Source organism: Cotesia glomerata, linkage group LG1, assembly GCF_020080835.1.
Source record: "Cotesia glomerata isolate CgM1 linkage group LG1, MPM_Cglom_v2.3, whole genome shotgun sequence".
NCBI classification, from domain to species: Eukaryota; Metazoa; Arthropoda; class Insecta; order Hymenoptera; family Braconidae; genus Cotesia; species Cotesia glomerata.
Genome location: NC_058158.1, coordinates 10,252,748 through 10,275,552, shown reverse-complemented (window position 1 = coordinate 10,275,552; position 22,805 = coordinate 10,252,748). Strand labels below are relative to the sequence as shown.

The 22,805-nt window shown below is 26.6% G+C and overlaps 2 protein-coding genes and 2 long non-coding RNA genes across 5 annotated transcripts; 3 read left to right on the top strand and 1 right to left on the bottom strand.

Annotated features, from left to right (window-relative positions):
• The first annotated feature begins 51 nt into the window (after positions 1-51).
• On the top strand, positions 52-1,899 carry LOC123275378 (valacyclovir hydrolase-like). The gene is made up of 5 exons (XM_044743464.1): positions 52-266; positions 335-425; positions 1,075-1,395; positions 1,464-1,719; positions 1,786-1,899. The coding sequence occupies exons 1-5, from the start codon at positions 150-152 to the stop codon at positions 1,877-1,879; spliced, it is 879 nt and encodes a 292-aa protein (XP_044599399.1). The 5' UTR covers positions 52-149; the 3' UTR covers positions 1,880-1,899.
• A 2,000-nt stretch (positions 1,900-3,899) lies between these two features.
• LOC123275341 lies at positions 3,900-13,683 on the bottom strand. Of its 2 annotated transcripts, XR_006511665.1 has the most exons (5): positions 13,563-13,683; positions 6,179-6,306; positions 5,255-5,352; positions 4,300-4,373; positions 3,900-4,030 (listed from the first exon to the last, which is right to left on the bottom strand). It is a non-coding gene; the product is annotated as an uncharacterized LOC123275341 (long non-coding RNA). The 2 variants fall into 2 exon arrangements; XR_006511667.1 differs by lacking the exon at positions 5,255-5,352.
• On the top strand, positions 4,020-10,325 carry LOC123275351. Its single transcript, XR_006511668.1, has 4 exons — positions 4,020-4,130; positions 5,863-6,045; positions 6,189-6,415; positions 10,187-10,325. It is a non-coding gene; the product is annotated as an uncharacterized LOC123275351 (long non-coding RNA).
• A 118-nt stretch (positions 13,684-13,801) lies between the features above and the next one.
• On the top strand, positions 13,802-21,470 carry LOC123275334 (tubulin beta-1 chain). Its single transcript, XM_044743415.1, has 2 exons — positions 13,802-13,996; positions 19,791-21,470. Exons 1-2 carry the CDS (start codon positions 13,940-13,942, stop codon positions 21,075-21,077), a joined length of 1,344 nt encoding a protein of 447 aa, XP_044599350.1. The 5' UTR covers positions 13,802-13,939; the 3' UTR covers positions 21,078-21,470.
• The last annotated feature ends 1,335 nt before the right edge of the window (positions 21,471-22,805 follow it).

Genomic DNA, 22,805 nt, shown 5'->3' with positions numbered 1-22,805 from the left:
TACATATTTAGCGTAAAGATAAATACATTTAAAAATCAAATGAAACGATAAAAATTATCACTGCTAAATATTTAATTAGCTAGAAATTCGATCATGTATTCATAGTACATTATCGGTACGTAGTTTTAAAAAAAATTTAAACACGCAACATGTTACTCAAAAAGTCCCTGAATTTTTTCCTTAATAACTCCGTTGTTTTTCATCAAATAAAATTCAGAAAAATTCATGTAGGTATTCGAAATTTATCACTTACTAGCGATATTGAGGTAATTATTTTTTTTAATAATTATAATAATAATTGTAAATTATTTTTGATGATGAAAAACTTTTTTAGGAACGAAAAGTTAATGTTAAGGGCGTTGATATTAATTATGTAAAAACTGGAGCTGGAAAACAAACTATTTTTTTATTGACAAGTACTTTGGGTAAATAATTTTATTTTATTTAATAATTTTAATAAATTTTAATTGTAATAATTTTGATAAAAATCAATCTTATTCAATTTGATTTTTAATAATTTTAATAAATTTACTATTAATGATTTTAATAAAAATTAACTTTAATAATTTTTATAAAAATTATTTTTAATAAATTTTATTTTTAATAATTTTAATGAATTTTAATTTTAATAATTTTGATAAAAATTAATCTCAATCAATTTTCTTTTTAATAATTTTAATAAATTAATTTATTATTTAATAATTATTTTATTTAATAAATTTACTTTTAATAAATTTTAATTTTAATAATTTTGATAAAAATTAATCTTATTCAATTTGATTTTTAATAATTTTAATAAATTTACTATTAATGATTTTAATAAAAATTAACTTTAATAATTTTTATAAAAATTAATTTTAATCAATTTCATTTTTAATGATTTTAATAAAAATTAATTTTAATAAATTTTATTTTTAATAATTTTAATAAATTTTAATTTTAATAATTTTGATAAAAATTAATTTTAATAAATTTTAACTTTAATAATTTTGATGAAAATTAATTTTATTCAATTTGATTTTTAATAAATAAATTTAGTATTTAATAATTAATTTATCATTTTTCAATTTTCAGGAAGTATATGGACTGATTTTAAGCCTCAAATTGAAGGCTTGAATAAAGAAAAATTTACAATTATTGCTTGGGACCCGCCAGGCTATGGGAAATCTCGTCCACCAGACCGAGACTGTTCAGGAGACCATTTTGCTCGTGATGCCGACTATGCATACGAATTAATGAAAACTCTGGGTTTTTCCAAATATTATCTTGTCGGGTGGAGCGGAGGTGGAATTACTTCATTAATTACCGCCAGTAAATACCCCCAGTGTATTGAAAAGCTCGTTTTAGAAAGCACTGGATTTTATGTAACTGCTGATGAACTAGCGGTTTACCAAAGTAAGTATTTTTAAAATTTTACAAAAAAATTACAAGGAAGAAAATTAATTTTTTAATTAATTTTTTAGGTATGAGAGACATTAACAATTGGTCTGAAAAAATGAAGGGCCCTTTGATAGCTATTTACGGGGAAGAATATGTGACCAAAGTTTGGGCGTCTTGGTTAGACTCAATGGTCGATGCTTATAAAAATAAAAATGGGGATCTCTGTAGCAAACATGTTTTTAAAGTAAAGTGTCCTACGTTGATCATACAGGGAAGAAAAGATGTTATTGTCTATCCAAAACACGCTGTTGTAATGAGTGAAATTATTCGTAATTCAAGGTATATAATTTTTTTAATTAATTTAATGATTATTGGTCATTTTAATTATTATTTTTATTGTTTTAGATTGAAAATATTTGAAGATGGAGGACACAATGTGCATTTAAAATATCCTGATGAATTTAATAAATTAATTACAGATTTTTTTTTAGAAAATTAATAAGTCTTGACATTTAAAATTTTTTATAAAATTATTATGAAAAAAATTTATTTGTAAAAATTGAAAACAAAAATTATTTGTAGAAATTTTTAGAAGCATTTTTTTATTTCAATTGACTTGTTATAAAAATTAAAAAAATTTTTAATCAAATTTTGTAAACATTGACTTACTTTAATAAATTTTTACAAAGAAGAAATACAATTTTTTTTCAATTGTTATTTTTTTTTAATTTAGATTGAAAAGTTTTTAAAAATTTAAAACAGCGCTTATATAAAATATTTTAGCTTAGTAAAATTTTATCAGACTTTTTATTAAAATAAAAATAAAAAAAATAAATTAGTGGATTTTTTAATTTGTAAAAAAAATTTTGTTATAATTATTATAAGACAGTAAATTGTTTAAATTTTAATGAATTTTAACCAGACAAATTATAATACATCTAAACTACTTGCAAAGTCATAAACGGTTGATTGCATTTGATAAATCTTATTAAAGGAGCAGCAGGAGGGTAAAGTACTCAAATACGTCACACCCTTCCGTTTATTTTTCTCTGTATCGCAGTTCTTCTCTTCTAATTTCTACAACTTTCAATTTCAAATTTTATCTCTAACTAATTATGAATTACAATTAAAAATTTTTAAACTAACATTTACTTTTTGGATGCTCATTATTTAAAAAAGTCTAGAATGATACGGTAGAGTGAATTCGCGTTCAGTGAGCCTGAGACAGGGTTGGGTGACCAGAAAAATCGATTCAATTGGCGATATGCTCGAATGCATCAACATCATTTACAATTATTATTTATAATCCCTTATTTACCCAACATACAAATATTTAAAGTAGCAATTACTTTTTTTTTTATATTGTCAATAAAGTCGAAGAAATAAAATGCGCTCTGATGCAGTAGAAAGTTGAATTTTGTGCTACTTGTGATGCTTGTGATGCTTGTGATGCTTGTGATCGCTCCTTTTATGTCAAGAGAGTTGAATCCAAAATTTATTTCCTTATACAAATATTTAAAACACATATAATCATCCATCAATATTTCTTCTTGATTAATTGCAATTTCACAAGAAGAAATAATTAATTAATTTTTTTAAATTAGACATTTCAATTAATAGTAATATTTATTTAAAAATAAATATTATTAAATATCAAGGTCATATTTTAAATACTGTATAATATACAAATCAATAAACTCAAGTGACATCAGTTAGTATGAATATAAAAATTATTTTTAATTAATTTTTAAAATTATTTTCAATTAATTTTTAAAATTATTTTTAATTAATTTTTAAAATTATTTTTAATTAATTTGCAAAATTATTTTAAATTAATTTGCAAAATTATTTTTAAAATTATTTTAAATTAATTTGCAAAATTATTTTTAAAATTATTTTAAATTGATTTTTAAAATTATTTTTAATTAATTTTTAAAATCATTTTTAATTAATTTTTAAAATCATTTTTAAAATTATTTTTAATTAATTTTTAAAATTATTTTTAATTAATTTTTAAAATTATTTTTAATTAATTTTTCAAATTATTTTAAATTAATTTTTCAAATTATTTTTAATTAATTTTTCAAATTATTTTTAATTAATTTTTAAAATTATTTTTAATAATTTTATTTATTTAAATTTTAATAAAATTTAAATCTGTATCATTTTAAAAATTAAAAAAATTTATTGATTTATTTATTTGTAATATATATGATACGATCAATGTGAAAGGAAACTTCCTGAAAGCGTAGGTGACATGCGTGGAAATTTTTACCAAGGCGTATTTTGTAATTAAAAATTTTAAAATACTTCAATTGCTTGATAAATTAAAGAATAAAAAATTGAAGAAAGGAAAATTAATGAATAAAAATTCTTGTGAGCATTTAAAAGTGTTTATATGGCCAGAGCTTCCAAATATGGTCAGCATGTTTCCCTCCTTGATTCATACTGATCTCTTCGACTCCCTCTCTCTTCGCTCAAAACTTTTTATTTATTTGTTTTTTTTTTTTCTGCAGTATATGTCCAGCCTTTAAAACCGGCAGTGCAGGGTCCAGTTTAAAAATAAGAGTTTTAAAACCTCCAGCGAATTCCCACATGTTTTTATCGCCGTAACCTTTGACTCTGATTATTATTTAACGTAATACTACTGCTGAAAAATATATTTTTATTTCAATTAACATAACGGCTTTAAGATGATAAATCATTATCAAGTGTTGGAAGAAAATTTGAAAAATTTCTTCTTACGTCTGGTAAAAATTAAATTTTTTTTTAAGCCAGCTAATGAATGAATTTTGCAGTAAGCAATTAATGAATTGACTAAAAAAAAAAATTATTAATGAAGATGATAAGTTTTAAAATAAAAATAAGAAAGATAAATATTATGACTCATATATAGCACGTAGACATGTAGTAACACACCTTTATCCTCAATTTTTTTTTTCATTCATTCTCTTCTATTATATTTACTTCTATATTCTCCATACAATTTCAATCTGTAAGAATAAATGATAATAATAATCATAATAAAAATAATAATAATAATAATAATAATCTATATTATTAAGAGAATAAGAAAAATTTTGTATCCAGGATAGTCATATGATAAAATGACCTTGTATCTTGTGAACTATTGACATTTTTAAAGATATAAGCTCATCCCGATGTTACACTCATTGAGACCTTTCATTTGAGTACCCACATCAATTTTTCATATATTTATATGTATTATATATATGTATATATGAAAAATATATCAAAAATGCATGTGGGTACTCAAATGAAAGTTCTTAATGAGTATAACATCGGGATGAGCTTATATCTTAAAAAATGTCAATAATTAAGAACTGACTTTGCTAACTTGTCAACTAATGATATTTTTGAAGATATAAGCTCATCCCGATGTTACACTCATCGAGACCTTTCATTTGAGTACCCATATCAATTTTTCATATATTTTATATATTTATATATATGTATATATGAAAAATATATCAAAAATGCATGTGGGTACTCAAATGAAAGCTCTTGATAAGTGTAACATCAGGATGAGCTTATATCTTTAAAATATATATTATATATGAAAAATATATCAAAAATGCATGTTGGTACTCAAATGAAAGCTCTTGAAGATTGTAACACCGGGATGAGCTTATATCTTTAAAAACGTCAATATTTAAGAAAGTACAGTGCAATTTAACAAAAGTTATTTAATAAAGCAAAATTTTATTTATTTATATTTCACAAGCCGCGGCAGTCACATAGTGACTGCAAGGTTGCTAGTAATAATAATAATAATAATAAATTTTTTTTTTAAATCTACGTAAGAATTTAAATAATATAAACAAAAAAGTAAAATTTTACATCACGACATCACCTTCATTCTCGGAGTATTTTCTTCACCGAGAAGACGATACCTTGTACGGTAACTTGGATTGTAACTGCGTTATTCCAGAGCGATATAAAGTAAAGACTCTGTACATATCGAGAAAGCGGGACTTAAAATTGACCTCGTTATATTCCTACATACATGCTGTTATGTATAATATATAATATATTCAGTGCATTCATTAGTATCCATACTTCTGTACTTATTAGACACCAATGACAATAAAAATACTTAATATCAAGTAAATTAAAAATAAATAAATAAAGTATGATTGTCTATATCTTGTTAGACCTAGACATAATCAATACCAGAGCCAACACATGTACAAACTTGATGGCTTACTAACACGAACACTTCATTGAACGCTCTTCAATATATATATATATATATATATATATATATATATATATATATATATATATATATATATATATATATATATATATATATTTGTCAGAGTCCTAGAAAATCCCCTCAATGTCCTGCGCATACGCTTTAAAAAAAATCCATGACTCACACTTCTATTTTTACCTAAAATATTTAAAAATCGATATAAATATTCATACTGTTTTGATAAAATTTTATTTATTTACCAGAATATCAATTTTAATGATAAACCAAGAGTATTGTATTGAAATTACAATCCAAAAGTAAATGTGATGTCATTCGTAGCTGTTGGTAGCTTTATACGGAGCAATCAAGTGACCAAATGAAGGACAATGAACATGAGATGTATTAAATCGAGCATGTCATGTCTATTATTTACATCATTTATATTTGTATGTATTGCGCAAGACTCTCATTTTATTTAGATTTATCAAACCACAAAATGTTAAAAAAAAAAAATGAAAAATTAAGTTAATTAAGTTAAATAAAAAGTATGTAATGAGAGCTCTATTTAAAGAGTAATACTTTTTTATAGAGTCCCGTTACAGCTGATGGTCGGATGTTCTACGTCATCACCGTGGCTCATGGTCTTCAAACTCAAGTGATCATCGAGTTCTTACTACTTCAGTATCTGAGACTGTTGAGCTAAACAACTGCAAAAATTTAAGAGATTAATAATATAGTCTTCACATGAAAATATAGCGACGTTTAATTTTCCTTTGGCTTTTACAGTGGAGTCAGCTTGGTCATGATCCATACAAGGTAACGTCTACCTAAGAGACTGTCGTCAGTCGAGATTCTTGTTGGGTTTACTGCTGAGTACCACGCCTTTATTATTATTGTTATTATTACTATTAAATTTTATTATTTAATAATTTTACTAAACAATTTTATTATTAATATTTAATAATAATAATAATAATAATAATAATAATAATAATAATAATAATAATAATAATAATATATTTACTTAGCTAAGTTGCTATTTTTGTTTTACAATTAGTTCTATACAATTCATTAAAACATAATTTAGTTTCTGAGTTTTATAGTTTTATAAAATTTGAACTAATAATTACATCTTCATATGAGTGATTCTCTGTAAGGACGTCTTAAATCTGTACAAAATTGTCCAACCAAATTATTTTTGATTTTATTAGAAAAAAAATTAACAAGGGCTACAAAACTATCAGCTTAATCATAATAAATAAACAGCCGAATTAATTTTTGCTTTTTCGATATTTGTCTATCTTCTGCCATATAACATGACAGGGGACTGTTTTTTTGTTATCAAATTGAGAAAAATCAAGCAAACTATTTAAATGCATTCAACTTTCCAAGTTCTCAATGAATGTTTACATTAATTAGAATAATATTAAGACTTATGGATCCAATTTTATAAATAAATTATAAATAAAAATAGTTGCCAGGGGACTGAGTTTTGAAGTGGCCCAAACACATATTTCCAGTACAAACTGTGCTTTGACACTAAATAAAATGGCGATAAAGCGCTAACAGTCCTATGGTTATTAACTCAAGGCTAGTTAGGTCCTTATAAACCTTACAAAAGGTAAAATAACACGCTGGATTTTTTTTTTTGGCTTCGAACTTCTGGCAGGGGACTGTTCTTAAAATGCCTGGGACAAACTTTGGTTTAATGAATTTAATGAAACAAATTAATTTTCGGTACTTTTTATTGAAGAAGATTGTTGGTTAACTAATTAAGTTTATAAACATTATGGACCAAATTATATATTATGAACGAATAACTTAAAATTTAATCTTAAAGTTTTAATTTTGGGAGTAGGACAGTCCAGGGGACTGTTATTTCGGTGGTTTACGAATTTATAGCAAAAAAACCAAAATTTATTTCATTTTAGTTTTCAATGCTCCAAATAGAAATGTTTTTTTACTTTCATAATAAATTTTTTTTAGTAACAAAATAACAATTTTTCTAATAAAAAAATGCCTGGGACAGCAAAAAACATCCTTACAGAGAATCATCCATATATTGAAAGTAGGGTCAAATACGTTTTACTTTGAAATTTGTTCAACTACTGGGTACTTTGCACCTTATTAATGTCCATAAAAATATTTGCAATAATTTATAAATATTAATTTATAGGTTTTCAATCATTGAAATCTTTCTAAATCCTTAAAATAAAAAAAAGTGCGTGCGTACAAAATACGCATGTTAGAAGTGAAACTTCTTTGGCAATACAAACTAATTTTTAAATCTCGTTTATATATTTATACTAATCTAAAGCTTTAGATTTCCGAGACTTAGAGGGAGAGAAAAAGGAAGATATGTTAGGAATTTAATGAATTTGTAATTGTTATTAAAATATTGAAAGTGTCGAAAATTAATACGAATCTAAAGTTCTAATATTTAACTACTAAACAAATACATACTAATAGCGTGTATTTTTTCTCGATCTCCCTTACTCTATCTATCTTTCTCACTAACTCACTCCCACCTCTCGCTCCATGGCACTGTGCGTGATGCGACGGTCGCTCTATCTCACTCTCTCTCTCTCTATCTTTCTCACTCGCTTGCTCCCTACTCTCGTTCCATGGCTGCGTGCTTCATGCTACGTTCGCACTTTCTCACTCACTCTCAATCGGTCTCGATCGCTCTCTCCCTCTTCTTCGATGTTTCCCGAAAAAAACATCAATAGTCAAAAACATCGGTGTATATCGCTCATCCTTAAAAAGAGTTATAATTTCAGACCGTCGTTTCATTCATGGTAGCCGAGCGGTTTAATGCGTTATTCCATTCACGCAAATCAGGTGGCAGGTCGCGGGTTCGATCCCCAGCGATTGCAAATAGTATTTTGCCCTCCGGGCGGAAAGTGGCAACTTTCGTCCCGCTGCGATAAACTAAGTTGCCGCTTTCCGCCTTCGTCGGACAAAAAATTAGTATACACTCCTCGGGAAGTAAATAAGAAAGCCTCAGATCACATGTTTGTTGACCTCGGCTTCGCCTCGGCCAACAATTACATGTGATCTGAGACATTTCTACTTTACTTCCCTAGGTATGTATATACTATTCTCACCTCCGGGCGAAAAGCATCAATTTTCCTCCCGCTGCGCTAAACGAAAATGCCGCTTTCCGCCTCCGTCGAGGAGAAAAATAGTATATTACACATCTAGGGCAGTAAAATAAGAAATGTCTCAGATCACATGTAATTGTTGTCCGAGGCGAAGCCGATACGAGGTCAATAAACATGTGATCTGAGGCTTTCTTATTTACTGCCCGTGGTGTGTATATTATTTTTCTCCTCGACGGAAGCGGAAAGCGGCATTTTCGTTTAGCGCAGCGGGAGGAAAATTGACGCTTTCCGCCCGGAGGTGAGAAAAATAGTATACACACCACGGGCAGTAAATAAGAAAGCCTCAGATCACATGTTTATTGACCTCGCATCGGCTTCGCCTCAGACAACAATTACATGTGATCTGATACATTTCTTATTTTACTACCCTAGATGTGTAATATACTATTCCCGTCCACTCTCGCTTATTATTAGCGAGAGGGACGGAAGAGTATCCTTAGTAACCCATTGCAATTTTGCCTTGACCCAAACGACCATTGAGCCACTCGCTTAAGTTAATTGATTTTTAATGCGATTGATCCATTGATACTATCCTAATATAAAATTGAGATGAAATGTATGTGGCATCAAACTATTCGTAACGTGATTGGTCGAATATATCATAAGCATGAAAATATAGACAAATACTATACTCAGGCGCGCGCTTGCGCGCGCAAAATTCAAATTCTAGTATTAATAATTCGGCATCAATATTTTTGGCTGATCCGGGAATCGAACCCATGTTGGCCACTCGAGTGGCACGAATGGAACAACGCATTGAACCACCCGGCAAACATCGAGGGTAGGCAGAGCTCAAGGTTATATTCAACTTATTCAACATGTGATTAACAAAAACGTTTGAAAATAATTTTTAACCCGTCAGCACTCACGTTATAAGCATTTTGCTCACGCTCGATTTAAAACAATGAAAACTTTTTCTTTTCAAATGGAAAGGGTAGATGAAATTTTTTCTACCTTCGAGGAATTTTACCTATTTTCAAATTATGAACTTTTGAAATACTTTAATATTATATATATTTTATAAAAAAAATATTTTTCCCATGCGCGTCGGAAATTGTGAGCATTCTTCTCATCACGAGATTATAGGTGTAACAAAAAAAAATTTACTTTCGGTAACGTTCGGGCTAGTTCGTGTATCTTCGTAACTGTATAGCTGCCCGGCCGCATGCAGATTAAACGTGAGCAAATCTCTCATCACGAGAGTAAATATTACCGAAAAGTTCACGTGAGTGCTGACGGGTTAACTACTTGTAAAAAGAAAATTAAACAAATATTTTTTAAAAATTGTACTTAAAGTTTTTCAATTTTTTTACAAATGAAAACTTTCTTTTATTTTTTTGTAATAACTTTTTTAATAAAAACAAAATCCTAAAAACTTTTAGATGTTGGCTAACGTAATTTTTATTAATAATTGTATTTTCAGAAAACACGCTACATGCAAAGAAGAGAAAGGGAGATATTTGAGAGAGAGAAAGAATAAACATAAACTCAAGTCTCATGTAATTACTCTAACCTATTCGTCATTTGCGCTTCACATACTATCTAAAATTTATTTATATTTTATTATTTAATTTCTCGAAGTATTCTACATTTTCTTTGATGTATATTTTCAATAATAAATAAATAAATAATAATTTAAAAATTTTAATTCTAGTTTCTTCTCTTATTTCCTCGGAAATTTTATTGTACCAAACTAAACTCCTGTATGTGATAGTTATTATTATTATTATTATTATTGTTGATTATTTATAGAAATAGTGTTATAAATAAACGTGTAAATAATTGGCAAATAGTTTCAAATACAATTTATTAATGAGGAGAAAATATTATACGTAGTAACAACTTAATAGTTCAACAAATACTGACTGCTTACAAGTAGGCAGTAAAACAATAATACCTATTGGTATTTATTAGTAACATATTAAATCGGATAACTATAGAAATATATATAAGGTAAAAGCCCCAATATATGATCATGTACCAGTATATGATCACTCCATGTATTTGTATATCTATATTCACAAATATAGGTATACAAATACATGAAGTGATCATATACTGGTACATGATCATATATTGGGGCTTTTACCTTAAGTATGCATGTTTGCTACAGTGATTAAACTTTCAACAATTATTATTATTATGTTATTAAATGCTCAGGGGGGGTTGTCCCCGAAGTCCGACTCTCCGAGGGCCCAGCCTGAGCTCCATCCATTACTGCTGGACCACTCCGCACAACAAGGCGGTTAGCGGCCACAGCAGGCCAAAGTCATTTCCCTAAGTAGACGGAGGGAACCTAATATTACAGCCTTCTGCATCCTGACAGCCAAGAACTCAGATTTTGACGTGCAAGCTGGAACTTTGGCAAGTGAGGATACAAAAGACTGTTTCATCCCTCCAAGGACGCCAACGATTAGGACGACTAGTTTGACACGGTAACCTGGGTAAAGTTTGCCAATTTCAAATAGGAGATCCTGATATATTTTTCTTTTGTGCTCTTCTTTGGCTGAGATATTGTGTTCAGCTGGGGCCGAGAACCAACAATTATTATTATTATTATTTAGTAAAGGTAGATAAATATTGTTCTAAGCCGAACTCTCCCGATACCTCATACCGATAAAATATTATGGTAAAGGAAAAATAATAAAAAATTATTCAGTCTTCAAGAATTTGGATCGGGAGAGTTCGGCTTAGAACAATATCTATCTATCTTTATTAATTAATAACACCGATCTTCGAGTCAAATGTATAGATATGTATATATGTACGTATATATTTATTAAACACCTCAATTATTATTATTATTATTATTATTATTATTATGCTGTTATTTTTATTAGTTAATAATTTTGATAATTCTGTGACTGGGAATTTGATGATGATGATAATTAAATAAACTGAGAGTGTAAGTTATTTAAGGTTTGTTCAAGTACTGAGACTCTTCAAGTACTTTTACATTAGCCGTTTCATGTATTGCACGTTGTACGTAAGTTGTCTATATCAAGATGTTTTTATACTGACATAACAAACATTACATGTTTTACTACAAATTATTTATTTAGCGGGCAATTAAATTTAAATGCCTTTTATAAATAAATAGACAACTTATTCTATCAATTGTTACTCACAAACATTAAATTGATTTATTTATATTAACTATTTGTCAATAATAAATATTTAAATTTAAAGTATTTATTTTTTTGTATTAAAAAATAAAAATCGTAAATGTCTGCGAGTTTTACCATTAAAATTGATTAAATAATATTTGTGTAAGTCTTCTCAAAAAGGGTGTGTACGGTTGCGGTGACTCATGTACATTATTGACTTTCTTCCTTCGCCAAATTTGTTATATTATTGCTGAGACAAACGTTCCTTTTTTTCCAGTAAAAAATCATTGAATAAAATTATATTGTTTGTAATTTAAAATAAATTATTTCTTCATGAAGAAATAAATTTAAAAATATGTTAATTATTTTATATTTCTAAATGAAACTAATAAATTCTAAGTAGATAATTAATTACTTTATTGAAATTTTTTTCAACGGAAGTATTTACTGACTTGTAGAAAGATTATTTACTATTATTATTAGTTTTACTTATTACTATCAGCTTAAATTCAAGATTATAATCAACGACCAGTAATTACTTGTAACTATTATCTGTTTAATTACTCGACACGGTATTTTTAGGTCAAGTTATTAATTAATTAATAAAATATTTAACTAAAATAAAAACTAGTGTAATATTTTTCATCCAAACATTAAGTTAATAAATATGACTAAAAAAAAAATGACGTTTTGTATTCATCATCAAACTCCAGACAGTCTCTGTACGTAGGCGTCAATTTTGGAATGTAACTACATCGCTGATGAATTATAATTTATAAGTTGGAATTGTTATTTACAATAACAATGTAAATTAAAAATACTTTACAGCTGATAAATAATTTATATTATTTATATTTTCTACTTAGAAAAAAATATCTAATTATTTTAACCAAAAAAAAAAAATTAAACTAAAATTAACAGCTGTCAATTTACAATTTTTAAAATTTTTGTAACTAAATTATTATAAAAAAATTTAAAAAAAAGTGCTAATTTTTATAAATTTTTTTTTTAATAATGAATTTGTAATAAAAATTAAAAATTGTCAAATATCAGCTGATTTCACTATCATAAAAAAATTTACAATTTTTTTAATTTTTATAATTAAATTATTATAAAAAAAATTAATTAAAAAATTACAAGTGTTAATTTTTATAAATATCTTTTTAAAACAATAAATTTGTGACAAAAATTGAAAATTGTCAGTCAGCTGATTTTACTATCATAAAAAAATTTACAATTTTTTAAATTTTTATAATTAAATTATTTCATAAAAAATTACAAGCGTTAATTTTTATAAAATTTTTTTTTTAATAATGAATTTGATAAAAATTAAAAAATTTTCAAATATCAGCTGATTTCACTATCACAAAAAAATTTACAATTTTTGAAATTGTTATAATTAAATCATTATAAAAAAAATTAATTAAAAAGTTACAAGTGTTAATTTTTATAAAAAATTTTTTTTAATAAAATATAAAAATTGTCAAATGTCAGCTGATTTTACTCAAAAAAAAAATTTACAATTTTTATAATTAAATTATAAAAAAAAATTAATTAAAAAATTACAAGTGTTAATTTTTATAAATATTTTTTTAAAACACTAAATTTGTGATAAAAATTAAAAAATTGTCAGCTGATTTCACTATCATAAAAAAACATCCAATATTTTACAATAACAATTACGTTACTCACGTATTATTGATCGGATAAATATGTCATAAAAAATAAAAAACAAGTAATGTCTGGCAAAAAGTGTCTTTTTTTTAGGTTAAGTTGGCAGTCTTGGATTATGCTGCAAATATTGGCACATGCGCTCTGAACTTTCTGCGCAAACGTTATGCGCAGTAGCTTAAAACTGAGTTCCAGCCAATGAGAAGCGGTGACGACGGTGACCCTCAATCCTCGCCCCACTCTTCTGGAGGTAGACAGACTTGAAAATCTGTAACGTTCACCGCGGCCATCGCATTCGTTCGTGTGCTTACACAGAGTTTGGTGAATATCGTTGAGAGCTAGCAAGCTTCGTGGCTATTAATTATTTAATACAAGAGATTTTATAAAAATCATCCAAAATGAGGGAAATCGTGCACATTCAAGCTGGTCAATGTGGTAACCAAATTGGAGCCAAGGTAAATTTATTTATTAAATTAACTTTACTTTTTTTTTTACCTTGTAATATATTTCCTGTAAGTGTGCCGCGTAACGGTCATTATAGCGGCGTCTGTTTCTTTTCATTCATTGTTTTACTCAATTAAATTCAAGCACGTTTTTTTTTCACTAATTTTTAATTTTTTTTTTTTAACAAAAATTAATAATCAATAAATTTAGCTACTGTTTTTTTTTAAGTAAAAAATTAATTATTAATTTATTTATTTATTTATTAATTATAAATATTGTTAATTTAAAAAAAAAAAAAAAAAAATAATTATTGATCTATTATGGCGACAAAAATGAAACCGGCCGGCATAAAACTTAACGGTTTTTCCTTTTGGGAGAGTGTTCTCGAAAGCGTCTGTTGTTTGCGCATGGCCGTTGATGTTAGCAACTATTTTTATTCATTACAAGTTACGACTAAGCAACAATGTCCGCAGTTAAAAAAATATAAATGATAGATTTTTTAAAGAAAAAAATCTACAAGACAAAATTTATAATAATTGAATGAAGAAATTATTATTTTTATTTTAGCCAGGGTGTGGCATTGGATTTAGCATAGCGTCTGGCAGGATACCGACCGGTTGATGCGGCAAGAGAATTGAGCGGATGCGCGCGCATAACTCTCTTTCTTCCTGTCTCTAAGCATACTACACATTTTACCCGTCTTTTTTTATCCCTCGGTTTCTCTGTTAGATTCACTAAAAATTTGTGTATTTATGTGTATACCTGTCTCTATCTACTCCATTATATCTATATCCGTGATCATCACAAGAACAGACGTGTTTGAACTTTACTGGTGTGTTACCTCGAGGGTACTCGTGCAAAACATTCTAACGATCAATAATTTTCTACTCAAAAAATAAAAAATTTTTCCCTTCTCTTTATATTTAAATTGAACTTTAAATGTTAAAATTATTAATTGGAAAATTTTTTTCTATCAGTAATTAAATTACTGAAATAAATAAGTATTTAAATTTATTAAAATTAGTAATTAAAAATTTTTTTACTATCTTTAATTAAATTATTTAAATATAAAAAAACATGAAAATTAATGATTAAAAAATTCTTAATCAAAAATTAATTTTTAATTAAAACTCCTAAATTATTTACATTAAATTCTAAAAAATTTTTTTTTGTCAGTTATTATTAAAATATAAAAAAATAATGAAATTTATTAAAATTAGTAATTAAACAATTTTTTCCTATCATTAATTAAATTATTTAAATATAAATGATATAAAAAAACATTAAAATTGCTAATTAGAATTTTTTTTTGTAAATTAAATTATTTAAATATAAAAAAATAATGAAATTTATTGAAATTAGTAATTAAAATTTTTTTTTTATCATTAATTAAATTATTAAAATATAAATAATATAAAAAACTATTAAAATTGATAATTAAAAAAATTCTTAATCAAAAATTAATTTTTAATAAAAATTCTTAAATTTTTTATTAAAATTCAATTCAAAAAAATCGTATAATAAATTATTTTACCATTCAGGGATTTAAAATTTGAGACCAAGGACATCTAGTCTTAAATTTAACACTCAGTAGTCAATACTCGATACATTACATGATTGCTGATAGAGTAATGCAAGACGCGTCCAAATAAAGCAAAAGCGACGAAAAGTTGCTTTTTTTTTCTTACTATTTAATATATATTTATACATCTAGGTATCCCGGGTATTGATCGTGAGTTGAACCTCCTAGCAACTCACTTGATATTTAATGTACTTTATTTTATTTCAACTTACCTTAAAGCCCGGTAATTATAGTAATTATTCAAAGAAGATTAGTTGATTGTTAGAATTATTTTCAAGACTAGTAAGGTAAAGCAGCTGTTGATATTCTTTCTCTTTTTTCCTCGCTCTCTTCTAGAGTCATGATACTTGATGTAAGCCAGATGCTTTTGTCCATTAGCAACCGTTACTTGTTACAATTCTCCGAAAGTTCAATTTAGAAAATATAATAAATAAATAAATAAATGGAATATTATTTTATTTTAAAAGAATTTTTGTTGAAAAATTCAGCTGTTAAAAATAACTGATAATAAGTAATTAAAAAGATAATTAACAAATATCGTTCTACTTAAATTAAGGCGATAAAATTAAAAGAAATTAATGTTCTAACAATCTAGCCTTCTTTGGTATCTAAGAGATTAATTATGTTATTGTGAAATCACATAAACTAAATTCCATTTATGATAATTTGAGAATGAATAATTATTAATGAATATGTTAATGTTAAAAAAAATAAAATAAACAAATTGTTATTTGGAGTATCGTATGTAAGTAGTAACTTGGATCATTTCTATATATAGTAATGACATTGGTGAGTCATTTAGCTTCATAATACATAACATCGACCGTGTTGGTGGAAAGTGAGGGGGCAGAGCTGAGTAAGAGGCTGAAAGCTTTATTAAAATGTTCAAGAGAGAGAAAAGCTGGTTTTAGTTCATGTTCTTATATGGTAGTCAGTCCTTTTCATTTTACATGCAATAATTGCACAGAAAAAAAAATTTACTAAATTTTTTTTTTTTGCTTAGCATTAACATTTAATTAGACAGAATTTATTTAGACCAAAAAAATTAATAAGGAAGATTGAAATAGTCTTGATCAAAAATTGATTTTTTTTTTTTTAAATTGAAAACTAATTTTTTTTAAGTATTTATTTTGAAAAAATTAAAATTTCAAGTTTTTAGCTAAAGCAAATTATTTTTTTTGCTTAGCATTAACATTTAATTTGATAAAATTTATTTAGACGAAAAAAATTAATGAGAAAGATTGAAATAGTCTTGATCAAAAGTTAAAATTTTTTTCTTTAATTAAAAACTAATTTTTCTTACGAATTTATTTTGAAAAAAATTAGAATTTCAAGTTTTTAGTTGAAAAAATAAAAATTGTCCTCTTAGTAATTTTTTTGTTAGTAAAAAAATTAATTTGAGTCAAGTAAATAATTTTGAAGATTTTTTGTTCTTAATTTGAGTAAAAAAATTCTTGAAATAAAAATTTTTTTTTAATTTTAATAAATTTTACTTAATTCAAGAATTTTTTGTCTTGATTTAAGTTAATTTTTTTTTGTGTGGGAACATTTTATCAACCCAAGTATTTAACTAGATTCTACTCTAGACATTTAAATAAAATAAAATATATAACATGCTTTTTGTATTGTTGGAACAAACCTCCATAATTCCGGGTGATTATACCGCGGTTTACATTTAATTAGACAAAAATTAATGAAGATTGAAATAGTTTTGATTAAACGTAAAATTATTTTTTAAATTAAAAACTAATTTTTCTTAAAAATTTATTTTGAAAAAAATTTCAAGTTTTTAGCTGAAGCAAATTATTTTTTGCTTAGCATTAACATTTAATTAGATAAAATTTATGCAGACCAAAAAAATTAATGAGAAAGATTGAAATAATCTTGATCAAAAGTTTAATTTTTTTTTTTTAAATTAAAAACTAATTTTTTTTTTGAGAATTTATTGTGAAAAAAATTAAATTTTCAAATTTTTAGCTGAAGAAATAGAATTGTCCTCTTAGTAATTTTTTTCTTTTTTAAATTAACTTGAATCAAGTTGATAATTTTGAAGATTTTTGTTCTTAATTTAAGTAAAAAATTCTTAAAACAAGAGATTTTTAAATTGAAGTAAATTTTACTTGATTCAAGTTAATTTTTTCTTTTTCTGTGTGGGGACATTTTATCAACCCAAGTACTTAATTAGGCTCTACTCCACACATTTAAATGAAATGAAATAAAATAAAATATATAACATGCTTTTTGTATTGTTGGAATAAACCTCCATAATTCCGGGTGATTATACCACGGTCTACCTATTTTATTACAATTACAATTATTAGTCACAAGTATGATGAGGACAAGACATGAACAGGAGCTGGATAAAAAGAGTGGAGGTCTTTGAACGGCAGGGAATACCGTGTGGGCGGTCAGCCGTGTTCTCATACTAAAACTCTTCTTCTTTTTTTCTTCTTCTTCAGCTTCAGCTTACATTGTTACTCTGATAGATTTCTTACCTTGCGTTTTATTTCTTCTCGGCTGAGCGCATTGCCTACTTGAGTCTCAGCTAGCTGAGACTCAAACTAGATTGACCGGGACTGCCGATTTCGTGTAGCAATAGTTGTACTTGTACTTACAAGAACGGTACTACTTACTAGATAATGCGGTGTTAATTAGTCTCGATTGGCACTCAAGCGACTCGAGGTGCAACGGAGCCATCGAAATATTCTTCGCGGTGAATAATTTTAGATGAATTATTTTAATTTATTTTTTCTTGATTATTTATTACACGCGAATTTAATCGGTCGTCGAACCTGATAAAAGATTTTTGTAAATTTATGATAACTCATAATTAATAGTTAACATTTTTTGATATTATGGCTGAAATATAAGTCTTATAAAAAAATATTTTAAACAAAAGTTGTTCAAAGTTTAATTTTACAAAAAAAAAATGTTTTTTTCTTAGAATCAATATTTTAGATGTGATTTATAATAAGTATTAAAAAACAAAATTTGAATCATAATTTTGGAATTACATCAAAAATATTGATTTTTTTTTTTAATTGAACATTTTTTTTAGAAAATTAAGTTTTAAACAACTTTTGTTGAAAAAATTTTTTATAGGACCAATATTTACACCGTAATAATTAATTAAGTTTTTAATTTAAATAAAAATAATTATAATTAATATTAATTGTAATTAATAACTCATAATTAATAATTAACATTTTTTGATATTATGGCTAACATATAAGTCGTATAAAAAATTTTTTGAAACAAAAGTTTAAAATTTAATTTTACAAAAAAAAATGTCATGTTTTTTCTTAAAATCGATAATTTTGGAGTAATTTAAAAAGTAAGATTTATAATAAGGTTGAAAAGACAAAATTTGAATTTTTTTATGAACTTAAATTTTGGAATTACATAAAAAATATTGATTTTTTGAAAAAATCAAACATTTTTTTTTTAGAAAATTACATTTTAAACAACTTTTAGGACCAGTTTTTCAATCCGGGATAAAATTTTATCCGAGATAAAAGTACTGCCATTATAATAAAAAAATAAATAATTCAGCACAGTGATATTGTCTACGAGTAATTCTCCTTGAATTCAGTCACTTATTTTGAATTAAAATAAATAAACATTAGCCACATGTCATATTTCTATTCACCTCAAACTGTGACAACTTCCTAATTGTAAATAAATAAAATAAAAATTAGGAAAACGGATGACTCCATACGAATTCCATACTTAAGCGCTTGAAATTGCACTTATAATGTTGTTGAGCTCTTCAAGCTCCTAATTACAATTTATGTATTATTTTGAGCTTTATGAGCTCAAAGAGGTAGCTGTTCTATGCTTTTGAGCCCTTTTAGTTCATATCTTGCGTTTGACATATATATTATTAATTTATAATTGTGTTAATTAATTAAAAATAATTTAAATGACACAATAAGAGGTTATTATTATTTTTATGATATATTTAATTATTTTTATTTAAATAAACGACCAAATTCATGGAGAACTAATTGAGAGCAATATCACGTCGCTGAATTATTTATTTATTTATTTTTTTTATTTTATTGTCGGTACTTTAATATCGGATAAAATTTTATCCCGGATTGAAAAACTGGCCCTTGTTTAATAAATATTTTATAGGACCAATATTTAGGTAGTAATAATGAAATAAAGTTTTAAATTAAAATGAAAATAATTGAAATTAATTCTAATAATCTCTATTTTAGTTTTGGGAAATCATCAGCGACGAGCACGGAATCGACCCAACTGGAGCCTACCACGGAGACTCAGACTTGCAATTGGAGCGCATCAACGTTTACTACAATGAAGCCTCTGGCGGCAAATACGTTCCCCGCGCGATCCTGGTCGACTTGGAGCCAGGAACCATGGACTCAGTCCGCTCGGGCCCATTCGGTCAGATCTTCAGACCGGACAACTTCGTCTTCGGTCAATCCGGAGCGGGTAACAACTGGGCCAAGGGTCATTACACCGAGGGCGCTGAGCTGGTAGACTCAGTCCTTGACGTAGTCCGCAAAGAAGCCGAGAGCTGCGACTGTCTTCAAGGCTTCCAGCTGACCCACTCTCTGGGAGGTGGAACTGGCTCAGGAATGGGAACCCTGCTGATCTCTAAGATCCGCGAGGAGTACCCGGACAGAATCATGAACACCTACTCAGTGGTGCCTTCCCCGAAGGTGTCCGACACCGTTGTCGAGCCCTACAACGCGACCTTGTCAGTCCACCAGCTGGTGGAGAACACCGACGAGACTTACTGTATCGACAACGAGGCTCTCTACGACATCTGCTTCCGCACATTGAAGCTCTCCACTCCGACCTACGGAGACCTGAACCACCTGGTCTCTCTGACGATGTCGGGAGTGACCACTTGCCTGAGGTTCCCCGGACAATTGAACGCGGACCTTCGGAAGCTGGCCGTCAACATGGTTCCATTCCCGCGGCTCCACTTCTTCATGCCCGGCTTCGCGCCTCTTACATCTCGCGGAAGCCAGCAGTACAGAGCTCTCTCCGTTCCGGAGCTGACCCAGCAAATGTTCGACGCCAAGAACATGATGGCCGCTTGCGACCCAAGACACGGAAGATACCTCACCGTCGCTGCTATCTTCCGAGGCAGAATGTCCATGAAGGAAGTCGACGAGCAGATGCTCAACATCCAGAACAAAAACAGCTCGTACTTTGTCGAGTGGATTCCAAACAACGTCAAGACTGCAGTCTGTGACATTCCTCCACGTGGACTCAAGATGTCCGCGACATTCATTGGTAACTCCACCGCCATCCAGGAACTCTTCAAGCGCATCAGCGAACAGTTCACCGCTATGTTCAGAAGAAAGGCTTTCCTCCATTGGTACACCGGCGAGGGCATGGACGAGATGGAATTCACCGAAGCTGAGTCCAACATGAACGACTTGGTGTCTGAGTACCAACAGTACCAGGAGGCTACCGCTGACGAAGACGCTGAATTCGACGAGGAGCAGGAGGGCGAAGTTGACGAGAACTAATTTCCTCACGTTTTACCTATCTAAATTCAACGCACGTGTTCTATCACGTACACGCTTCTTTATTATTATTATTATTACTATTATTATATAGTTATTTTTCCTCCAATTTACTCTATTTTTCTTCTTTTTTGTACGGACAATGATTAATTTTTTTTTTTTTTTTCGACCAAGTTAACTTTATTTAAACAATATGACGCATTTATGTTTATAATTCCGTCTTTGTTGCTTACTTTATATATATGTAATGAATAATAAATGAAAAAGAAAAAATTAATTTTCACAAGCTTGATGTAAAAGAAGTCGTGACTACGCAGTGTATTATGAGGTAGCGAAAGTTACCTGCGTCATCTTTTATTAAATTATTATCAAATAAAAAACAAATCTTTATTAATATTTATTTGTGTTTATCCATTTATTATTATTATTTTCTTCCTAATTATAATTCATTTCTTAGTTTTTTAATTTTATCCATTTAATTTATTAGAAGAGCTGCATAATCAATAATAGATATTAAATTTCATTGAAATTTTTTATTAAAATTTAATTATATTAATATTTCATTTAAAATATTTGTAGTTTTTTATAAAACTTGTAGTAAATATTAAAATTTTTACTACATAAAAATAATTAATTTGCGATTAATAAAATTAACTTTGGTATTTTTTTTTTTTTTTCAAATAAGTGCAGCTGTTGGTAAAGATGATAATTTAATAAATTTATCAATAGTCGTTTGTTAATCAACAATCAATAAAAAAACATGAAACTAAATTTAAAATGAATTCTATTTTTCTAATTTAATTATTTTTATTTTATTGCAATTATTTATTTAGTACGAAAGTAAGTATTTATTTGAATTTAAATATAAAATTTGAATTATCTCTAATTTTTTTTAAATCCTAAAAAACTTCTAGACTATCTTATCTTTTTTTCTCATCAATCCTTGTCAATTTAACGCAAAAATTCGTTAAAATAAAACATTGGTGAGAATTTTTTTATAAATAATAAAATAAATTAAAAATATTTTATCAGGAATAAAGTAATTTTTTTTTGCTAAAAAAATTAATCAATTTTCTTCAATTATATTAATAATTATGAAGATTAAATTATATTTTTTATAAATAATAAAATAATTTCTAAATATTTTACCAGGGAAAAAGTAATTTTTTTTGCTAAAAATTAATTTATATTCTTCACTTATAATAATAATAATGAAGATTAAATTAAATTTTTTATAAATAATTGTTAATTTAATAAATAATTTTAAAATATTTTACTAGAAAAAAAGTAATTTTTTTTTGCTAAAAAAATTAATTAATTTTCTTCAATTATATTAATAATTATGAAGATTAAATTAAATTTTTTATAAATAATAAAATAATTTCTAAATATTTTACCAGGGAAAAAGTAATTTTTTTTTGCTAAAAAAATTAATTAATATTCTTCACTTATAATAATAATAATGAAGATTAAATTAAATTTTTTATAAATAATTGTTAATTTAATAAATAATTTTAAAATATTTTACTAGAAAAAAAGTAATTTTTTTTTGCTAAAAAAATAAATATTCTTCTCTTATAATTATAATTATGAATATTAAATTAAACCTTTTTTAATACTGACAAATGAGATAATTAAATTAAAAAAATGTATTAAAATTATGAAGAGATTAAATTAATTAGAGACCTAAATTCAAAAGTACTTCCTGTCAATCAAATTCAGTCTTCGCCG